Here is a 16,224-nt window from a genome sequence, read left to right as displayed (position 1 = left end):
AATTTTAATTTTTTGGGGGGAGGGGTAATTGGGATGGAACCCAGAACTATTCCACCTCCAAGCTACACTCCCTGCACTATTTTTTAATCTTTATTTTGAAATAGGGTCTCACTGAGTTGCACAGGGCCTCACTAACTAGTAGCTGAGGCTGTCTGCAAACTTCAGTCCTCCTGTCTTAGCCTCCCAAATGCTGGGATTACAAGCTTGTGCCACCACGCCTAGCAATGATAATTTTACAAATGGAAATATCATGTTAATTCATTTTTATTCAAAGCATTAACATTCACAGCAGTTTCCACTGTTCAGATATACACAGCTGATGGACAGCCTGTAGCTGCACTGTCTAGAAGTTAGACAGATCCATCAATAATTCTATCCATAATGGTAAAACAAGAACTTCTGTAGAGGTTTGTATCCTGGAATAGGGAAAATAAGTCAGCCTAGAGAGTTGGCCTGGGTCCTCCTTAAAGGAGTGTGGAGAGCACATTCCAGGTGGAGAAGATGACATATAAGAAGGACTAAAAAAGAATGTACTATTTAGCAGGACGTGGCAGTCCATGCCTGTCACCTCAGTGCATGGGAGGCTGAAAGAGGAAGATCACAAATTCAGGGACAAGAACTAAGACCCTGTCTCAAACTATAAATAATTCAGCCAGGTGTGGTGACCCATGCCTGTAATCCCAATATTGGGAGGCTAAGACAAGAAGACTGCAGATTCATGGCCAGCTTCAGCAATTTAGTGAGACCCTGTTTTAAAAATAAAATATAATATGGCTCGAAGTGTAGCTCATAGGAAGAATGCTACTCGGTTCAATTCCCAGTACCCCCCTCCCCTCAAAAAAGATTTCATTATTTGCTGTTTGGAAAATGGAAGGCAATTGTGGTTGGGCAGAGGAGTAGCAAGAAACATATCTGGGTTCCGGGAAGATGGCAACAGAGAAAAGCGGGGCTTATGAGCCCTGCTAACAACCAATCTCTATTACCACAAAATCAGCGCCTTTCATAGCCAGAAAACACCATCAGCAGAGAAACAAAAAATGTAATTACAAGGGACAGAGAAAAAGAGGGCTGGAAAAACAAGACAGCAGAAAGAATTCAGACCGCAGTGCTGTGGCCGGAGCCGCGGTGCAAAGCGGCAGGCGCCATTTTCCCTTGCAGCACCAGGCCCCAGAGAGGAGGGGAACTCATAATGGAGCTCAGAGCCACAGAGGAGATACACCGGCCTCACGGCCGAGGACATGGCAGCAGCGACAATTTCTCTGGACGGCACCAGACCAACGCACTCAACAGCCCACCAGGCTCCAGAGAAGAGCGGCAGACAGCGAGCCAAGGTGAGCCACTGCATATCAGCCCGGAGGAATTCAGCAGATTTCTCGGCGCAGGGAGCATCTAAAACTCCCAGAGGCTGGGCTCAGCACACCCTGCAAGGACTCAGAGTGCAGCATAAAAACAGAAAAGAAATATGCCAGCCTCATGGCCAAGGGCATGACAGCGGCGCAATATTGCCACCAGCGGCAGCAGCAGCAAATTCACTGAGTCCACTACAGCTCCATTGGCACACTCAACAACAGTGAGTCAAATTGTGGCCCCTAGAGGAGAAATCCCAGTACTTTACTCCCGGGAACTTGACCCAGTGGGGGAGTGGCAGTGGCAGAGATATCACAACATAGGAGAACGCCCAACTGGGCACCCCCCATGGTCTAAAGCAGCCTCAATTGACTCCCTGGGTCTGAGACTCTGCCATACAACCTAGTAAAGGAGTAGTGGGGACTGAGATACCACAGACTCGAGATCCAGAACACCTTAAGTGAAGTCATAGTGACCCAAGGGAAGAACCCAGAGAAGGCACAAACTTCCGAAATCATGGGAAAGAGGAATAACAATGGAGCAATGAATGTCCACAACCCCACAACATCAGAACCCGATAAAACAGAAATTCAGAGATTTCTAGAAGATCAAATCAGGAAAATAACTGTAGAAATAATAGAGGTGTTTCGAAAAGAATTCAGAGAGAGCCAAAAAGAGATAAAGGATGCAATTAATGAAGTAAAGGCCTCAATTCAAAGTACAAACAACCGATTAGAGCACATGGAGAACAGAATCTCGCTCTTAGAAGATGATCATTCCAAAAATGAACGCACAGTTTCTAATCTAGAAAAAAATCCAACAGCAGGAATCTGACATTGAAGAAATATGGGCCCATTTTAAGAGAGCTAACCTAAGAATAATTGGAATAGAGGAGGGAAAAGAAGGTGAAACCAAAGGGATCAACAATCTCTTCAAGGAAGTAATAGCAGAAAATTTTCCAAACATAGAGCAAGAGGTCAATACACAGGTCCAGGAAACTTATAGAACTCCCTTTAGAGAGAATCAGAGAAGAGGATCCCCATGCCACATAATTGTCAAAATGACCAATATGGAAGCCAAGCAGAGAATCATAAAAGGCAACAAAAACAAAGGGCCAAGTGACATTCAGAGGCAAACCAATTAGAATCACTCCAGACTTCCCAAACCAAGTCATGAGAGCCAGAAGGGCTTGGAGTAACATTTTCCAAACACTGAAAGAAAACAACTTCCAGCAACTATCTATCAAATTAGACGAAGAAATAAGAAGCTTCCACGACAAACAGAAACTGAAGGAATTTATGTCTTCAAAATCAGTGCTAGAGAAAATACTCAAAGAGATTAACTACAAAGAAGAATTAGTTAACACACACAAGAACCAGAGAAACAAGATTTTCCATCCAACAGACAACTAAGATTGGTTATCTGTGGAGAATCACTATTTATGTTAGTCTTTTACCTATCTCTAAATTGTATTGTTTGCTTTTATTGTTGCTAATTTTTAGGATTTCTAGTTGGAATATTAATATACCTTCAGATATAGCATTTGGAAATATTTTATCCCATTCTATCAGTAACTTTTAACTCTGTTTACATTGTCTTTGGATATACAATATTTTTTTTATTTTTTAGGGAGTTTGTTTACCCTTCTGTTGCCTGTGCCATTGAAATCATATCCAAGAAATCACTGCCAATTTCAATGTTGTGAGGTTTTATGACCCAGATTTTCTCCTAAAAGTTTATAGTCTTAAGATTTATACTTAGGTCTATTATCTATTTTGAGTTAATATTTGTATATGGTGTTAGGTAAGGGTCCAATTTTATTCTTTTTCATGTAATTGTTATTTTTCAACAATATTTAGTTAAAATATTATTATTTCCTCCACCAAATGTTCATGGAAACCTTGTAAAAATAACTTGACAATATATGGAAGAATGTCTCTAGGCTTTTATTTAACTCCAATGGTTTATATATCTGCCTTTAGAACAGTATTACACTGTTTCAATTATTGTAGCTTTATAGTTTGAAATCTGTGCCAGACTGGCTCAATCGGGATGGCCGCTGAGTCCACTCGGGATCTGATTTATCTCAAAAAGATGGGCAAGGATACGGGTGCCATTCTGCAGCTACTTATCTGCAGCGATTCTTTCCCTTCTATGAAATAAATTCCTTTAAGTTCCTATTCACAGCACTTCAGGAAAGAATCTGACATGGACAAAAGCTTCTTGAGCAATTGACACTTTATTACAAGAACCCTGAAAATTTTATATCCTTCACCAGTGAGATTAATAGCAGAAAAAAGAGGGGAGTGCAATCACTGCAAAACAATAATGAATAACATATAAGCAAAGTAAAAAAAAAAAAAAAACTAGTCCGGCATTCAAGAGATTAGCTCCAGGGGCTGAGGCGGTGTCGCCGCTGTGGAGAGCGTGATGCCTTGAATCTGGGGAATATTTGAACTGCAACAATTCATTTGTTAGAAAAAGAAGTGATCAACTGTATGTACCACCCACTAGAGAATGGGGCATTTTTTGAATCCTTGATGTTCTCAAACAATGTGAAGGAACACTTTCTGGATTCTAAAAGACATCATTTCATCATGGGACAGCAGATTTCGGATCAGACGCAGTTGGTTATTAGCAAGTTACCAGAAAAAGTAGCAAAACATGCCACATTGGTTCGAGAAAGTAGCTCCTTAACTTATGAAGAATTTCTTGGAAGAGTAGCTGAACTTAATGATGTAACTGCTAAAGTGGCTTCAGGCCAGGAAAAGCATCTTCTCTTTGAGGTTCAACCAGGTACTGATTCCTCTGCCTTTTGGAAAGTAGTTGTACAGGTGGTCTGTACCAAGATTAATAAAAGCAGTGGCATTGTGGAAGCATCACGGATCATGAATTTGTACCAGTTTATTCAGCTGTATAAAGACATCACAAGTCAGGCAGCAGGAGTATTGGCTCAGAGATCCACTTCTGAAGAACCAGCTGAAAACTCATCCTCTGTAACATCTTGTCAGGCTAGTCTTTGGATGGGCAGGGTGAAGCAGCTGACTGAAGAGGAGGAGTGCTGCATCTGTATGGATGGGCGAGCTGACCTCATCTTGCCGTGTACTCACAGCTTTTGTCAGAAGTGTATTGATAGATGGAGTGATTGACACAAGAATTGCCCTATTTGTCGCCTACAGATGACTGGAGGAAATGAATCTTGGGTGGTATCAGATGCACCCACTGAAGATGACATGGCGAACTATATTATTAACATGGCTGATGAGGCAGGCCAGCCCCATAGGCCATGACTTGAGGGGTGGGGTCATGGAGAGAAAAATGCATGGATATTATGGCACAGATACAGAAAAAACAATTTTCCCCACCCTCTTATTTTTGCTATTTTGACAATGTCCCATTTTTTAAAAATAAACTTCCCATGTCTTCCATTTTTGGTAAACTAAAATTTGCTACTCTTTTAGACCATATTTTCCTAGTACTTACCTGTTCTAATGTCTATTAGAACTAATCGCTCTTGAATGCTTTGCTAGCAGATAATTGCAATATTTCCTGAGGCTTTTGACATACTACTGTTTTCCAGGAAACAGTTATTCTGGAATCTTTTTAGTTAGGTGTAAAATAAACCTTAAATGTTAAAAATTTGTAGCCATCTGAGAGAAAGCTTTTAATGACTAAAAAAATAATTTACACTACATCAAAGTGCATGTTACTACTTAAAACTAGTCTTTCTGCTGGAATCTAAAGAGGAATTTGTATTATGCCCCCTTGTGGTTAATTATTGCTCCTTTAATAACTTACTTGAAATGATCCATAGTAATTTCATAACTTTACATAGTGTCAGCAGTGTGTTTTCAAGGGTTTCTTTTGGTCATGCTGTGTAGTTGGTTGAGGACTATAAAGTTGGGACTTGGCCTTGTAATAAGTGGATTTTTGCTGGAGAATTTCCTTGGCTATTCTAGAAATGCATTTCCAAAGCTGGATAACTGTTTTAATTGGCCTTTGATGATAGTCATGCATCTTGGGGTTGCAGAAGGAATTCATTTTCATCATAAACACAATTTTATATTTCCAGATTATGATAAGTCATTCAGTATTAGTTTAATGGTGCTTTTATTTTAACTTTAAAGCATCTGTCAGAGGTTTCATAGTCCTCAAATTTCTGAGGTTAAGAGAGAAGGAAATATGGTGAGAAGTTTTCACCATGTATTCATAAAAACACCTCTGAAAACTAGGAGATAATTTGGCTTTCTTACCATTTCACTGTACTTCCTTTGAAAGTCAAAGAATATAATGGTATAATTATGATCTTCATTAGCACTTAAACCATTTTTATAAATTTTTTCTTATGAAGAAAAATTTTAACATTAACATTTCAGCATATACTAGGGCCTGAGGTCTCCTTTAAAAAGTAACATTCCATGTAAATTGACAAGTTGCAAATTACTGTTTTCCTGAGTACCAAGGTACACAATTGAAGTTGCTGCCTATTGATGACAGAATTTTTGAATATTAAGATTTTAATAGGCATGCAAATAAAATCTATTTCAAGAAAAAATATCTGACTAAATGAAAATTTGATTTTGCTTCCAAAGTCTGTTGACATGATGGGGATAGCTAAATACTCACTATTGGATAGTTATGGGCAAGCAAAACACTGAAGGCGCTATCATATCCACCTGTCAATGAACTTGATGGTTGTATGACCTTAAGAAAGTCTCTTACTCTTATTTGTGGGTTCCTACTTTAAAAACTGAGATCGTATCTGTGATCTTCACACTATTTCAACGGTGGAACTTTTTTTCCAAGTAAAAATCTTAAGGTACACACCCCTACTCCAGTATATAAAAGTTGTATTAATACAAATTTCTTCATATAAATTTCATATGCTGTAATATTACCAATTACAAAAACACATAATAATGCATTGGTGATATACAGTATATTATAAATTAGTAACAATTTGTATCGTAGAAGTTGGGTGGTTTTGTTTGGTTTTGTTTTTTTGTTCTTAAGTCAAATTTACAGGTTCCTGAATCTCCTCCATTGAGTCTTAGTATTCCATAGACATACATATTTTGAAAACCTTGGGATAGATGACCCTCTGAGATATTTCCAGCTCTAAGTATTTAAATTGTCTTTTTTGGATTAGACTTACTAAATTTAGTTCAGATTGCTTAATTTTAAAATGTTTCTGAAAATGAACAATGTTGCTTTATCGGTTTTGGGGTCTTTCCAGGTATAGCCCATGATATTTTCCCCCCAGAATCCTTCTCCTCTAAAGGAACTTATTAAACAGTGAGACCAATGACTATATTGTCCACACCTTTTTATCTTACAATATAACTAACTCCAAGATACCAACTGATCTATACTGTGAAATACAAAATATTATTATTAGCCTTATATGAACATAGTTCTTAGTTCACTTCACTAAACTGAGTGATAATTCTTTAGATTGTGAATATTGAGTAGAATCTATTATATCTAATCATAAAAGTTGTAAATTTGTTTAGTGGATGAAATGTACGCTTTTTCTATTCTGTACAGTTTTGTCTTTTTTAAATATGGATTACTTAAATCCACTTACTATGATAGAAAATATGTGTGCCTTCTAGGATTTGTCTGATGTATTCTAAGGACTTAGTTTTATAAGTTAAATAGTTTTCCCTATCCTAATTAATAACAAAGTGTTTACTCATAATGCTGTAGAACTTTACTTTGAAAAAATGAGTTTGTGTACTGAATTTAGACATTTGGAATAGTATGTTTTATTTTTAGGAAAAAATTGATAAGTCGTGCAATAAATAATCTTTAGCAAGTTAATTTTAGCTAATTGAAAAGATTTCTTCTTATCATGTAATTTCACACTCACGTGTATTAAATATTTATGTTCCTTAGAGACTGTTGTGCTCTAAGAATTGCAGTGTTTTTATGTTATGATTTGAGATTAATTTCAAATTGAACTTAATTTCCATATGTCTATGTCTGGAGAATAAGGCTGCTTGGAAATTTCTTTTGGTCCAGTGATTTTTAACATCAGGAATGTTTGTTCATTAAAAGGCAGATTGAAGAAAAAAAAAAGAGAGAGAGATTAGCTCCAGATCTTCTCCGGATCTCACAGCAGATCCAGCTGCCCTTGCAGACAGGCAGTTCCAAAGGGCAAATTCCAGAAGATACAGGCATGCCCAGGGCTTGGAGAATAGGCCTCTCATGGAATCTTCTTTAACTTTTTTGGAACTTTCCATCTCTAGGGCTTAGTCCATATGGCAGGCATGGGGAGATATGGCGATCCAGGGGGATGTGATGGAAGTCTCCCAGGTTTCATCTGCATTACCTTCTAAAGTCTGAAAGCTTAAGCAAGCTCATAACACAGGTTAGCAAGTAAACACCAAAAATTAACATGAAGTTTTTAGATTTAGTTGTCAGATGTACTTCTCTAGCTGCTGAACACTTTTCCTCAAATGATAGGCTTACTAGAAGCCTATTCATCTTATAAATAATCCATATTCCTATCACAGACCCTTTGCAATATCCTGATTCTCTCTTTCCCATTTGGGACAATCTTAGGATAAGCTCTTCTTCATACAAAAATCCTTTCTTATTCTCACCATATTTCCTTTCTTTCACACATTTATTATATCTATCCTTTGTTCTGACATATTCATTTCTTAGCCACGTGGTGCCTCCCTGTCTCGGGAAGCACTCATACTGGGTGTAAAGGTCAAGAATCTTCCTAGCCTTCAGCTCTATTGTATTGGACAGTATTAGCTGCTCATAAACTAGGTTGCTTTGATGTCAGACCCAAAGTTTATCTTCTCTGTATCTAGGCAGGATCACAAGGAGAGGGGTAAACAGAGGCACCAGGTTGCCTCCCTTTTAGGGCTTTTATTGTAAGTTAATGATTAGGATGAAGGTCAGAGATAGAGGAGAAATCTGCATTTGTAATTACTGTGACTGGAATGCTGCCACTGCATCTGAATTCTAACTAGATTTTATTACCATTTGAGCAAAGCCAAGGACGTTTAGAGGCTTAGACAAATTACCAGAAAGTTTATTTTCCACGGACTCAGTTTCTCTCACAGTCCTGATCTTACATCACCAGAGCAATTCGTGTGGAAAGTTAAAAGAATCATTACCAAAAGAATAATAGTTATGAAAGAATATCTAAGAGTGGGGGAGTACTTTAGCCAGAGACAACGCTTTCTCTTGGGGCTTTGCTCACGTTGAGAACCAGCCAATTAACTGTGTGGGAGACCATCACACAGATGCTGAGAGGAAAGGTGTGATCTCAGCAGAAACCAGAAAATATACATCTTCTAGCTTTGTTCTTCTTCGAGATTGTTTTGGGTATCTAGAGTCCATATTCCATATCAGGATAGATTTTTTTATGAAAAATAAATAAATAAATGTATGATAGTTTCACCTAAAAAAAAGAAAAAAATATTCTCTGGTAAGAAAGAAAGCAAAAAGAAATATTGAAATGTTATTTTAAGTCATCAAAAGCTTGGTATCAGACAAATGAAACTGTTATGTGAGATTATCATCGTTACTATTGGATAAATTGCTATAAAACTAGATGTCAACCACTAAGCCAAGCATGGGAAGGAGGGATGGGGAGGGAACGGGGTGGGGATCGGGTAGGGGCTAACTGGGCAATGGGTGCATGTATGTCTACAAAAGTATTTCCTTTATACCAATATGATGTATGAATACATTACACCAATAAAAAATTAATTAAAAAAAGAAAGAAAGCAAAAAGAAATATTGAAAGGTTATCTTTAAGTCATCAAAAGCTTGGTATCAGACAAATGAAACTGTTATGTGAGATTATCATCATTAATATTGGATAAATTGCTATAAAACTAGATGTCAACCACTAAGCCAAGCATGGGAAGGAGGGATGGGAAGGGAACGGGGTGGGGATCGGGTAGGGGCTAACTGGGCAATGTGTGCATGTATGTCTACAAAAGTATTTTCTTTATACCATTATGATGTATGAATACAGTGCACCAATAAAAAAATAAAAAAATTTAAAAAAAAAGAAAGAAAGAAACATATCTGGTGCATTGGTAGGAACCAGCTTGTAGTGACCTGTGCCATGCTACAGCATTTAGTGAGCAGGAGCAGGGCTGTCCTAAATGAGCCCTACTCATCAAGTGAGTAGGGCAGTGCCTGAGGGTGTTCATGCTAGGTAGAGTTTAGAGCATCCTGTCCTTTAGAGGTTTGAGAAGCCAGGCTTGGTAATGCATACATGTAATCCCAGTACTTGGGAGGCTGTAACAGGAGGATCACAGGTTGAAGACCAGTGAGGCTGGTCAGTGAGACCCTGAGTGAGACCTGTATCAAAGTAAAATATATGCCAGGTGTGGTGGAGCACACTTGTAATCCCAGCATTCAGGAGGCTGAGACTGGAGGATCTCAGTTAGCAGATAGCCTCAGCTGCTTACGGAGGCCCTCTGTAACTTAGTGAGACCCCGTTTCAAAATAAAGAATAAAAAATAGGGCAGGGCATATAGCTTGGAGGTCAAATTCCTCTGGGTTCCATCCCCAGACACACAAAAAGAACAATAAAAAATCAAAATAAAAAATAGAAAGGGCTAGCCAGGCATGGCGGCCCATCCCTATAATCCCAATGTTCAGGAGGCTGGGCAGGAGGGAGGCACGTTCATGGACAGCCTCGGCAATGTAGAGAGACTCTCTACTACCTAGTGAGACTGATTTTAAAAAAAAGAATAGCTCAGTGGTGTGGTGGCACATGTATGTAATCCCAGAATTTGAGAGGCTAAGACAGAAGGATTGCAGGTTTGAGACCAGCCTCAGCACTCAGCAATTTAGCATAAAAATAAAAAGGGCTGGGGTGTAGACTGAAGATAGAACACCCCTGGGCTCAATCTCCATAACCAAAAAAAAAATTTAAATTAGCTTGGAAGTAGAATGCCTCTCAGTTCAATTCCCTGTAACTAACACACACACACACACACACACACACACACACACACACAGTCCTGGGCATGTAGCTAGGTGGTAGAAGGCCCCTGGGTTCAATTCCCAGTGCTGCACAAGACTATATATTAGAAATCCCATTTTGAAAATTAACAAAAATGTAAATATTTTCTATTGTGCAGTATCTTTAGGGAAGCAACCACTTTTGGGAAAGCATATACTCTGTTCCTAAATATATATGCATAAATATTTAAGTAAACATATTCGCTGATCTGAGTTTGTTTTTGTTTTTGTTTTTTGCTTTTATTTCACTTTAATTCCTTCTTTCAAACTATTACCATAGTGAACTGCTGAGACTTTGCCAAGTCTCGGCATCTGCGTGTGTGTGACATGTAGTCAAATCGGCAATTAGCCCCGAGAGAGGGTGTCGTCTCTGGCCAAAAAACTCCTCCACTTTTAGATATTCTTTCTTAACTATTATTCTTTTAGTATTCTTTTAACTCTCCACATGAATTGCTCCAGTGGTGTAAGATCAGGACTGTGAGAGAAACTGAGTCCATGGAAAATAAACTTTCTGGTAATTTGTCTAAGCCTCTAAATGTCCTCGGCTTTGTTCAAATGGTAATAAAATCTAGTTAGAATTTAGATGCAGTGGCAGCATTCCAGTCAGTAATTACAAACGCAGATTTCCCCTCAATCTCTGACCTTCAACCTAATCACTAACTTACAAAAAAGGCCCTACAGGGGGAGGCGATCTGATGCCTCTATTTACCTCTCTCTTTGTGATCCTGCCCAGATACAGGAAGACAAACGTTGGGTGTGACATCAAAGCAACCTAGTTTATGAGCAACTAATACTGCCCAATACAGTGGAGCTGAAGGCTAGGTAGATTATTAACCTTTACACCCAGTATGAGCCCTGCCCGAGACAGGGGAGGCGCCACGTGGCTAAGAAATGAATATGTCTGAAACAAGGATAGATATAATAAATGTGTAAAAGAAAGGAAATATGGTGAGAATAAGAAAGGATTCTTGTATGAAGAAGAGCTTATCATAAGATTGTCCCAAATGGGAAAGAAAGGAATTAGAAAGATTAAAAGCAGGTTGCAGAAGGATTGTGATGTGGAAATGGATTATTAAAAGAGGAATAGGTTTCTAATAAGCCTATCGTTCGAGGAAAAGTGTCCAGCAGCTAAGGAAGTATATCTGACAACTAAATATAAAAACTTCATGGTATTTTTTGGTGTTTATCTGCCAAACTGTGTTGTGAGTTTGCTTAAGATTTCAGATTTTAGAAGGCAAGGCAGGCAACACCTGGATCGCCACATCCCCCCATGCCTGCCATATGGACTAAGCCCGAAAGATGGAAAGTTCAAAAAAAGTTAAAGAAGATTCCATGAGAGGCCTCCAAGCCCTGGGTGTTCCCTGTTTCTTCTGGAAGTTGCCCTTTGGAACTGCCTGTCTGCAAGATCCGGAGAAGATCCGAGCTAATCTCTTAAAAGCCGGACTAGTTTTTTTACCTTTGTTTACATGTTATTCACTATTTTTTTACAGTGATTGCACTCCCCTCTTTTCTCTTATTATTAACTTCACTGGTGAAGGGTATAAAATTTTCTGGGTTCTTGTAATAAAGTGCCATTAGCTCAAGAAGCTCTTGTCCATGTCAGATTCTTTCCAGAAGCGCCGTAAATAGGAACTTAAAGAAATTTATTTCCTAGAAGGGAAAGAATCGCTGCAGATAAGCGGCTGCAGTACGGCACCCTATCCTCACCCATCTTTTCTGAGATTGATTCGATCGCAAGTGGGATCACGCTCATCTCGACTGAGCCGGTCAGCGGCACTGAACAAAATGTTTAGCTTTTAAAACTTACCAACATTTCACAAAGCAGTTATATAAATGCTTTTTTAAACACATGTCTTTTTTTTTTTTTTTTTGGTGGTACTGGGGATGAAACCCTTCTACATCCAGGCTAGAACCCTTCTACCTCCGGGCTACACTTCTTACATTTCTTTTATTTGGAAACAGGGTTTCTTAAGTTTTCTGTAAAACTGAGGGCCTATTTACTTTTTTTTTTTTCTTTCTTTTCTCCTCAGGGTAAATGGAAAGAAAATGAGAGCCTGGGAGTTTTTCTTCACAAAATCATAAGAAGCAGTATTTGCTTGGAAAAATTAGAGGAAGAGTTGAAGGTAAGTCCTTTAGCCTCAGAGATCTCATTTTCACAAGGGAAAGGGGAATTACAAATGTAGACTTCTAGGATGGACTGTAATCCGGCACACGCTTGTAATCTCAGTAGTTGGGGGCTGAGACAGGAGGATTGCCAGTTCATGGTCAGCCTTACTGTGACCCTGTTTCAAAGTAAGAAATAAATCTGAGCTTGGTATCACACACCTACAATCCCAGTATTTGGGAAGCTGAGATATAGTAAATAAATACTAATGATACTAAATAAATAAACAAATAAATAAATAAATAATAATACTAAATAAATCAGTAAAAAAGTAATAGTAAATAAATACTAATAATAAATGCTAAAGATTACAATTAATAAGTAGGAAGGTGACTATCTATGTAGTAAATAACACAGCCAAAAATTTTACTGTGTATTAAATAAACAGAAAATTTATAAATTGTAAACTAATGGAAATACAAAGGAAAAAATGAACACAGTAATAATAATCTGTTTCTCTTGGTCTGGGACTGATGAAGAAGTTGAACAAGCTAGGCGCAGTGATGCCCTCCTATAATCCTAGTACTTGTGAAACAGGGGTGTCTCCTCTGACAGGGTTCTTCTCCTTTGTATTTCAATGAATAAAGTACAAGGACTAGTGAAAGGTTTAGAAATATAAAAGTTTAAGTCAGAGAAAGATAGATGACAAAGCAGCCCCCTCCCAAAAAAGGGGCTTTCTCAGAAAGAGAGTACCCACCGAAGCTCTTGGGAAATGGGCCTTTAAATCTTACTGAGGTTTCCCATCTGTTCTTTTGTGAATGATCAGAATTGGGTTTTGGTGAACCAATGAGTTTTAGGTAGATGTAGACTGCAAGAATAAAATGTTTCTTTAAACTGTAATATGAAAAATAAATAAAAATAAACTGTAATATGAAAAAATAGGAGCTACTAGATATGAAATAAGTAATTTATTTTAGACTTTAGCTAGTTTTCATGATGCATTTGTCTCCAACTTCAGTTTAACATTAACTTATGGCAAATAAGACAGTGACTAAAATTAGACATTTCTCAAACCAAAACTTAAAAAAGTAGAAATGAACAATTACGCTCATCTCATCAAAGTCTTCACTCAAGCAATGATCAAAGAACTTGCAAAAATGTCAATAAACTGAGCTTTGAGACAAAACAAAATCGAAAAATTAAAAACCTTTCTATCTTAAGCACCAATAATGAAGGATATCCAATTATGCCTAAAAATCTTTAGCTACAAGTCTTTCCTAATGGAAAATCCTGAGATTTTAAGCACTGTGACTTTATAAAAGGCACTTTGGCTTAATGAGGAAATTTACTTTTAACAAAAAGACAATAATATTCTATTTGGGGGGCACTTACTCAGTATTTCACAGAGCCTCAACAAGTTTTGAGGTATGTTAAATATTTGTATTTTGTTTTACAAATTAAAACCCAGGCAGATGTTAAACCATGTCACAAACCACAGGAGTCCTGTCACAGAAGGAATAACAGTCCCTCTAATCTTTCAGATTAATCTTGTCTGATGTTTGAATTTAATGGTGATAGCTTACAAACGTTCATGAAAAAAAAAATCCAAAGGCTAGAAATAATAGAAATTCTACTTTGGTGTATTTGAAAATTTTTTTTTATGTGTGATTGAACTCAGGGGCATTGTAACTCTGGGCTACACCCCCAGTCCTAGTTTTTATTTTTAGTTTGAAACAGGATGTTGCTAGGTTGATGAGAGTCTTGCTTAGGCTGTGTTCAAACATGAAATTCTCCTGACTCAGCCTCCCAAGTACTGGGATTACAAGTGTGTGCCACTAGGTCTGCCTAAAAATTCTTAAACTGACCCTATAGTTAAGTATACACATTGTGTAATAATCTACTTACTCTTGTTACAGATATAGATAGATAGATAGATAGATAGATAGATAGATAGATAGATAGAGATAGATATATAGATTACAAATGTAATTGAAATTACAAATGTGTACAGGACAAATTGTATTGTTTTCTGCCTTCTGGGTGGGTGGAGCAGGAGGATAATCAATCTTAAGTGCTGGTGCTATGTTCAAGGCACCATCTACGATGATTTGGGATCATACAAAATGCAGGTATATAAATGGCGCCAAGAAAAGATATCTGGACCCAAAAGAGGGGAAGGTGTTCTGCAAGTCAAAGTTTAAGAGAAAAATAGTATTTCAGGCTAGAGATATCATTATGTTATAGCATGTAATGTTCTAATGAAGTCTTCTAAAAGTCTAGGTAAATCAAAAACAAAAAATAATGAAGTCTGTCAGAATTCTAAGTGAATAAACCAAAAATAAAATTAAATTCCCATTCTATTAAAGTGATATCTATAAGCAAATATCTAAATACTCTAATATAAGTTTTACCCATTATGTAAATTACTATAATTGTCACAAGCCTCCTTCTCTGGGCTCATGATAATTATTTTAAATTATTTATCAGAAGTTAGCTCATCTTGAAGCCGGGCGTGGTGGCACACGCTTGTAATCCCCGCGCTTAGGAGGCTGAGACAGGAGGATCACACAGGTTCGAAGCCGGTCTCAGCTACTGAGTGAGGCTCTCAGCAACTTAGTGAGACCCTGTTTCCAAGTAAAGTATAAAATAGGTCTGGGAGTATAGCCCAGAGGTAGAAAGCCTCTGGGTCCCATCCCCAGTACCACCAAAAAAAGAAAAGTATATATACTTTATACAGTTTTGAAATTTTCATAAGTCAAAATAAAATGTTCTGCATAGGACAAAGTATGCTTAAGCAACATATATTTGCACAAGGCCACTGAATGCCATAGATATTAGGAACAATTGAACAAGTTTAATTCTATGGCAGAGTAAAGATTTCAGTTTGGTATTCTATAAGCCCAAGATCGTAAACTACTTCTATTATACAAAAGCTGTAATGACATACAGAGTTTTGTGTAGGTACTTTTGTGCTTCTGGTTGGCACATTATCTACTTTCTAGTATGTGAAATTAAGACAAACATTTGTGAAAGGTTGTGCAAAACTACTGTATTTACAAAAATGGCACAAAAGTGAATTCAACAGTCCATGCACATGCACACTGTGTTTACATCTTCAGCAACAGAATGTATTTAACACTACAGAAATTAAGAATATTAGCTTCAACAGCAGCTATTAAGTAGTGAAGTCACATAAGTTACACCAGAATGGGCAAATATTGCCCAAGTAAAATTCTATCATTAAAGCTGAAACAGGTTTAAGGCCATTCATGGTCAAGCATAGTTATAAACATCTTTTAGAGCCCCATCTACTAGTGTTTGAATCATGTGATCTTTCTTCCAACTTGTGGTCTTAAACTTCTGTTTTACAAAACCCAAAAGGAAAACACAGAAGAAATCAGTAAAAACAGTTTATATTAAATTAGAGTAACATACAAAGCCAAGATTTTGGTAAGCCAAAATCTTAAAATTGTAAAACTTGCTTGTTACTTGTTGGAACCAGTCCTACACAAGGAGTTAGGTAATATATACAATTATATTCAAGTAGATGACTTATGTTGCTCTAACATGTCCTTTTTTGTCAGTGCACTCTTAAACTAATCAAAAGTCTACATGTGTATATCCCCTTAAAGTAGCAGCACACACTATCACTACCTGCAAAGCTGTCAGTCTCAAATGACTTAGTGAACAAAACAAAAAGTGGATAAGTAACATATTAATGAGAAATGATGGGAATTAGAAAATCCATGCAGTTCCGCTCTTTTTAA

The 16,224-nt window shown here is 37.5% G+C and overlaps 1 protein-coding gene across 1 annotated transcript; it reads left to right on the top strand.

Moving 5' to 3' along the window:
- Positions 1–3,944: 3,944 nt before the first annotated feature.
- LOC308269173 (RING finger protein 141-like) lies at positions 3,945–4,637 on the top strand (the record flags this gene model as incomplete). The annotated part of the gene is given in 2 exon segments (XM_080704392.1): positions 3,945–4,493; positions 4,497–4,637. Coding segments are annotated over 2 exon segments (690 nt in total).
- Positions 4,638–16,224: the final 11,587 nt, after the last annotated feature.

Source organism: Muscardinus avellanarius, assembly GCF_963383645.1.
Source record: "Muscardinus avellanarius genome assembly, chromosome: 10".
NCBI classification, from domain to species: Eukaryota; Metazoa; Chordata; class Mammalia; order Rodentia; family Gliridae; genus Muscardinus; species Muscardinus avellanarius.
This window is presented reverse-complemented; position numbering and strand designations above follow the sequence as displayed.